At 38.4% G+C, this 7628-nt stretch overlaps 1 protein-coding gene across 2 annotated transcripts in view; it reads left to right on the forward strand.

Annotated features, from left to right (window-relative positions):
* The first annotated feature begins 1092 nt into the window (after nt 1-1092).
* The window catches only part of LOC107587590 (myosin-binding protein H-like), a 14410-nt gene continuing 7874 nt past the window's right edge, over nt 1093-7628 (forward strand). Inside the window, exons 1-4 of one of the 2 annotated variants that reach the window (XM_016275423.1) lie at nt 1093-1444; nt 3423-3482; nt 3597-3731; nt 5121-5288. In XM_016275423.1, coding sequence (XP_016130909.1) covers nt 1189-1444; nt 3423-3482; nt 3597-3731; nt 5121-5288 — 619 coding nt within the window. In that variant the 5' untranslated portion in view covers nt 1093-1188. The remainder of the gene's footprint in view (nt 1445-3422; nt 3483-3596; nt 3732-5120; nt 5289-7628) is intronic. The other variant, XM_016275424.1, reaches the window with a different exon arrangement.

Consider the following 7628-nt stretch of genomic DNA (forward strand, 5'->3'; position numbering starts at 1 on the left):
AAACCTTGTATGAGTTTCCTACAATTTAAATCATTTAAATGCTGTTGAAGTCTTACTTTTGTAATTTGTGGTGTTAACCCTGATAGCACACGTACATCACTGAGACGTCTATTTGACTGCAAGAGTGAGTTTGCTCATCTGCAATCCGTCTACAGGACGTTTCCTATCAGATGTCAAATAGACGTTTTGAAAATGTCTTTAAGATGTTTATGATTTAGAATGTATGTAAAACTGACATCTTACAGACGTCTATCAGATGTTTGTACACAGCAGATGCTTTCCAGATGAAGCGATCTTTAACAGACGTCTTGCAGACGTACTAAGAAATCGGTTTAGTATGTACTTAAAACGCCCCTCCCCCAGACCCTCAGTACTCCGGTTATCCGGCAGCCATATCACCCTGTAGCCCAAGACTGGTTACCCACTGAAGCTAAACAGGGCTGAGCTGGTCAGTACCTGGATGGGAGACCCCCTGGGAAAAACTAGGTTGCTGCAGGAAGAGGTGTTAGTGAGGCCAGCAGGGGGTGCTCACCCTGTGGTCTGTGTGGGTCCTAACGCCCCAGTATAGTGACGGGGACACTATACTGTCAACAAGCACCGTCCTTCGGATGAGACGTTAAACCGAGGTCCTGACTCTCTGTGGTCATTAAAAAAAAATTTCATTAAAAAAGAGTAGAGGTGTGACCTCGGCATCCTGGCCAAATTTGCCCTTTGGCCTCTGATCATCATGGCCTCCTAACAATCCCCATATCTGCTGATTGACTTCATCACTCTGTCTCCTCTCCACCAATAAGCTGGTGTGTGGTGTGTGGTGGGCGTTCTGGCGCACTATGGCTGCCGTCGCATCATCCAGGTGGATGCTGCACACTGGTGGTGGATGAGGAGATACCCCCTCACAATGTAAAGCGTTTTGAGTGCCTAGAAAAGCGCTATATAAATGTAATGATTTTTTTATTATTATTACTCGCACGCTTCTTATCGGCAGTGACACTCGACTGTGAGTGTATATATACAGCTGAAGTGACCGTGATGCTGAGAGCTCTGCTCGCTCCCTCACTAGTCACTTGAAACTCTCGAGGGGAGGAGTTGGCCAGCGCCACATGCCTTAGGCTATAAATCTGGGTTGACTAACCTTCAGACTGAGCCGAAGGACTTACTAGGACTGAGGGATCCTTGAAGCGGACAAGCATGCCGGCAAAACCAGCCCCGATAAAGAAGTCGGCTAAGGCCGCCAAGAAGGAGGAACCCGCAGCGGCACCCGAACCAGCGCCCGAGCCCGAGCCCGCACCCGCACCTGAACCCGCTCCTGCCGAACCTGCCCCCGCCGAAGCCGCTCCAGCGGAGGCCGCCCCAGCTGAAGGAGCCCCGGCGGAGGCACCTCCCGCTGAAGCCCCACCTGCTGAGGCCCCACCAGCCGAAGCCCCACCAGCCGAACCAGCTGCAGGTACTGAGTGTGTGTGGAGACCCCCAACCTACTCATGGATCTTAAAAAGGATACTTTTGGGGGGATTGGTGAATCTCTCTTAGAAAGAACTGTACATTGCTTTTCTCGTTCTAAGAGGCAAATCAATCATATTTACTCCAAAATTGCAATAATAATTTGCATAAATACTAATGAGAATAATCCAGTCACGATGATGAAACATAATTGAGTACTGCAAATACTGCTATGAAGTACATTCAAGTACTACTCTACAATATAAATAATAAATCGTTATTTTTAGCACCGTGATGGGAACATTTATGTGTAGTAAGAATTAAAAGAAAAAATTGCTTAATTGTCATGTTACCATGCAAAGAAAAAAACTTAATGGTTCTAAAAAATAGTGTCATTTTCTTTATGCAAAAGTTTATTTTATCTTACAATGATTTTTTTTTGGGTGAAATATGATGACCCTGCTTCTGTAAGATCCATTCTATAATTTGGATGTTTGTTTGCAATAAATGCAAACAAACAGACACTATTAACACATGCATGTTATGTCATTTAACAATTACCTCTTAATGCATGAGAACTCAGTGCACATTGCTACTGGAGCCAAGAACTTTTGATAGCTACTTGGAAAACGTCTGACTACAGCTGGTGGTTTAAAAAAAACACCAGGGAGCATTGACACCTGTTAACCTCTCCTCGCCTCCATACTCCACTGATCAAACCAGCTGTTCGCTCTGACCAACTCGACACCTATTCTGCTGCTTTTGCTCTACTGTAAGTGTGTTTGATATCAGTGACAGCAGTGCAGAATAACATGCAAAAATACAAATTAGTGCCTACAGAGCATACATTTTAAGATGAGCTTCTACGGAAGCCCAATTACTTAATCTTTCACTGTAATGTGTGATCATTCACATGATAATCTGTTCTGCTTTTTAACAATAGCAAAGCATACTTTTCACCACCTGTGCAATTATTATTTTAACACCAGCTATATCCACTGAGGCCTTATAAGCCAGAGGTATTTAGAGCTTGTGGCAAACGCAGACAACTCTATTTACAGCCCCACAGAGAGCTTTAACACAATGCATGAAGAAAATAATAAATATTTAACTATGATGTTTTAATTAGTGAGTCCAGTCACAAGGTAAGTGTATGATTAAGGGGAATTCTTCAGTGATTGTTGGTTTTAGAAATATTCTTTATATTAAATGAAATAATGATAGCATAAACAATATCAGACGTGCACAAAAAATTGATGCATATAAATTATATTCATTATTTTGTGTACAACTTATATGCTATCATTAAATAATTGCATTTCTTATTGTTTAAACAAGGTTAAATATACTAAAATGAACTTGAAACAGATAATGTGCACTATTCATCCAGTCGGACTCCATTATCTGTGATGCCAAAAATCTCAAAATGACCAAATATTGTTTGACGTATCGATCTGTACTTGTTTCTGTTTTTAAAAACATATTCTGTGCATGCAAGTCAAGCCTCAATTATTTGGTCCATTCTAACATTATACTAACATTTAAACATGATTTGCTGCCCACATCGCATAAGAAGCCATTGCAAATGCTGCTGAGGCCCCGCTAATGGTGCTAAGCCAATGGCAAACAGCTACTGTAAAATTATTTGACACACTGCATTTGCACAGTATTGAAAAAGTCAGTTAACATGAAAGACAAAATGTTCGCAACCCATTTTACTTACACAATGTGGCATAAAAAAAGCACATTCAATTACAAAACAATGTACGAACCTGATTTCAGTGTGTCAGTATTGATTTCATGTCGACTTTCTAATCTAATCAATGCTGCAAAGATAACTTTTGAAAGTTATGTTTGCTGAGATCATATCTTGGATTATGCCAAAACCTGACCTGAGCTATTATTCCATAATTTTTTATTAAATAAATGCCTGGAGCTCTATTATATGCCGCTTTTATTAATGTGCCCTGCTTATTTAACACCAGCTGATGCTGAAGCTCCACCTGCTGAGGAAATCAAAGCACCTACACCTCCTCCACCTGCAGGTAAACCCACGGGGAATCAAAACCGCTTCAGATCACCTACGTTGTGTCATTTCCAATTGAAACATTAGTGCCCGATTTTAGTTTGAAATATTAAATGTGTGTTTTTGTCTCCAGAGCCCACCAGTGAGCCTCTCGAGCTCGGCGTTGAGGATGTCAATGACACTTCCGTCACTATCGCATGGAGACCACCAGCCACCATTGGAAACTCTGGTCTGGATGGATACACTGTGGAAATCTGCAAGGAAGGAAGTGAGTCTGATGTGAATTTAAAAGTTCAGCCTTCTAAGATAGTTTATAGTGGTAGGAAGACATCAAAGCACATCCAAATCCAATCGTGCATAACATGTTGCCAATAAAAATGCCCTTTTGTTCTAGATTTTTAGATCAAAAGCGCTGCCTGTTTATGCATCGTCTGACTGGACAGCAAGGCAGCTGCTTTCAGTTTCAAACACTGGGGTAATAAAGCCCTCAATGAGGATTAGGCCTAAAATCTAAAGCCTTTTCATTTCATTATGGTGGCCCGCTGAGCACTTGCATTCATTTGCATCTTGAAATGCCACCTCACAATACCGTACCTTATATTAAATGCAGCGAAATGTTCATTAGAATTTTATTAGCTGGTCAAACCTCTCAGTTGCACCTGTCCCCAGTATGTCAACAGCAACATGTACACCCACCTCAGTTGTGTCCCTATATGGAGTGAGGCATTTCTAGAAGTGCCACGCAGAAGAACGGGGCTGGTGCGCTCATATCAGTCGCACACGTAAATACAGTCAAACTTGCTGATACAGCCGTTAAAAATGCAAATACTCTCTGAAAAAAAAAGTAATATCCACTCACATATCGATTTGTTCCGGAAAACACTGTGGAAAACATAAACTGACACATTTCAAAATGTGTTTATTAATTTTAAAAAATACTTTATTTAAATATCACCTTTCCAAAAGCTTACAGCTACAATTAATGTGAAATTATTTAGAATACGTTTTTATGATTATTAATGGAATGCAATAAAATTATAAAAATGTATTAATATTTTGTGTATTATTCAAATAATTTGCGCATTTCAAAATGTGTATTGTTTATTACTTTTTAAATAACATTTTATTCATTTTATTTAAAAATTGCTATTCTGAAAGCTTTAAAACAAAGTACACAGTTAATCAACAATCCATTTTTATGATTGTTAATGGGATGCAAATCTTAGATAAACACCTCTTTTTTTTGTCATTTATTTAATAAAATTAATAACAAAAATATTATTATTTAAATTAACATTTTAAAAATAATAATACTTTAATAATATTTCATCAATTTTTATATAATATATATTTTTATGCATTTTATTTAAATATTGGCATTCCAAAAGCTGTACAATCAATGTTCACAGTTAATCAAAAATCAATTTTTATGATTGTTAATGGGATGCAAATCTAAGGTTAACACTGCAGATTTTATTTTAAATACAACAGTTAAAATTATTACTATAATTAAGTATTATTATTTAAATATCGCCTTTCAAAAGCTTTACAATCAATGTACAATTAATCAACAATTTGTTGATAATTTTTTGATAGCTATTGGGATGCAAATCACATTGGATGTTCTTGCGTCTAATTTTGAATTTTTCCATCCTAGCTAATGACTGGAAAGCCGCTAACGAGGAGCTGACTGTGTCCTGCCGTTACATCATTAAGAACCAGACCACCGGTGACCGCCTGAACATCAGGGTGGTGGCCATGAACCCTGGCGGCCGCAGCCCTCCTGCCACCCTGGCCGACGCTGTCCTGGTCAGAGAGGTTGTGGGTAAGTCAATATTTTACAGCCCCTACCTTTTTTGGAAAATAATCATAACTTTGTTTTCCAGTTTCATCTTGCTTGGCCACAATGCAAAGAAAAAAGTGCAACTGGTGACATTAAACAATGACCGAGCAAAAACCACAAGCTTTATGCATTGCTAAGGTAGACACCAAATAACTGTGGTGCCATTAAATTATTGTTTGTGAGCCAGGCTGAATTTTCAGATCGTTCTTTCCCCCCTGCATCGAAGCCAGTTTTCCTTAGACAGAGCTACTGTAAATGTAGGAACATAGAGTTAGCCAGCTATTGCTGCTCTAAAGATCGGGGTCCACCTCTCGAATCTCAAGTATCCCAGACCTCAGAGCTATCTCGAGAGGTGAAATTGGTACCACGTCAACCCCACCGCTCATGCTGTGTTACAGGGCCCCCTAATTGGCTCTGAGAGGTTGCCAGTTGTGAAAAAATAAATCTAAATACATCTACCTGACAAGCATGAAGCGGTGTTGCCTTACAAACCTGCGCAGATCAGACAGCAACGTCAAAAACACCAGAAAAATATATATTTTTGCAAGAAAGAAATCTGCTGTTGCATGGCTTTAGACAGGTTTATAGTTGTGCTTTTTTATATTGGTTTTATTACAAATTTAATTTAATAATCCCTTGACCCTCACCAACAAATTATTGGGATTATATCCGTGTTGACTATAATTTTTAAAAGATCATTAAAAAGTAGTATAAACACTTAACCTCTCACCTATGTACAGTACATACACACACACTCACACAAATAAAAAAGGAAATTATTAAAATGAATAAAAATACATAAAAAATAAACACTACTAATAATAATTCAGCCACATTATCAGTCATTATGTAAACTAGTTTTCGTGCACGAATGCTTGCAGTCACTTTACATACTCCTCAAGTGTCCGGCGTCTAAAGAAAGAAATCATAAATGTAGAATGGAAAGTCAAGCGGGATTGGAATGTAACTTGAATCGGGTCTACGAAAAAGAGGGGGAGGGAAATTTTGGCTGATCTCCGATTAAAGGTCTTCTTTCTACGTTCCCTCCAATGCACTGAGGCATGTCATGAATTGTCATTTCCAATAAGAAAAATCTCTGTTGCACATCCTTGGAAAATAGTTAGTTGGTGTGCATTAACAAGGATTACATGGAGAAGGTTTTACATGGCTTCAAAGCCATTGACAGCTAGCCGCCTGGACCAGTGTCAAGCTACTTCCTTTAAGAGCGATGGCGACAAGTGTGAATGGGTCGAGTCGGAGGGTGGGATGCATTTCCCAAATGTTCTTGCACTGCATAAGGAGTCAAGTAGCATCTAAGGTTACCCCATGAGACTTTTTAGCTCACGAGAAATGCTCTGTTTATTTAGAGGCATGCTGTAGCTAGTAAGAGTTAGCATCCGGCTAATGCTTCAAAGAGTTTTCCAGAGACCAATTCACCTTTTTATATGCATTGCATTGCTGATTAAAATGCAGAATGAAATGCAAAGTTTTTAATTCCATTTATGTACTAAAAAAATATTTCCTATTTTGTAGCATTGACTAGTATCCATTAGAAATGAATGTTAAACTGGGATTCTAAGATGCAGCTTTTGGAATTATTTGTAATTCAGCAGTTTTAATGTAAACTGTAAGCCCTCCATCATAAGTTATTAGTGGCAGGGGTGTAAGAGGACTGATCTATTTAAAGCCGAGATGAGTCCAACAGAGCCACTGTTAGCATGTTGGCTAGTTCAAGTTGTATTAGCGTAAATTTCCTTCTGTTTTCAACTTCTGTGCTTCTGCATATGTTTTTTTTTTTTTTTTTTGCTGTAGACTGTTGTTAACCAACATAAGATGAGACAGGCTGCCTGCAGCTCAGGATGAAATTACAGTTAGCTTGCGCTCTGGACAGAAGTCAGTTTTCTGGTTTGATAAATAGTGCTATCCCAGCTAACAAGGAACATTCTCAGAACTAACATTCTGCTAAGGTTCTCTCAAAGTTATGAACAAACATTCTTCCAGTAACGTTAACAGAACATTTGTTCAATGTTATCCTGTTTTGAATAATGTTCTCAAAACATGATCCCAAAAACTTTATTTATACATCTTTCATGGAACGCTTATTTCTGAATCATTTTAGTTGGACGTTCATTTAACATTTTTTTAAACGTTGCTACTTGTTTCAGAATGTTCAGAGAACATGTAAGAGTAACATTCTCAAATGTTTTTAAAACATTTAAAGGGGTCATATGATGGTTTTTTAAAGATCATTATTTTGTGTATTTGGTGTAACAGAATATGTTGACATGCTTTAATGTTCAAAAAACACATTATTTTTCAAAT

This window comes from Sinocyclocheilus grahami, unplaced genomic scaffold (genome assembly GCF_001515645.1).
Source record: "Sinocyclocheilus grahami isolate Dianchi unplaced genomic scaffold, SAMN03320097.WGS_v1.1 scaffold94.1, whole genome shotgun sequence".
Classification (NCBI taxonomy): domain Eukaryota; kingdom Metazoa; phylum Chordata; class Actinopteri; order Cypriniformes; family Cyprinidae; genus Sinocyclocheilus; species Sinocyclocheilus grahami.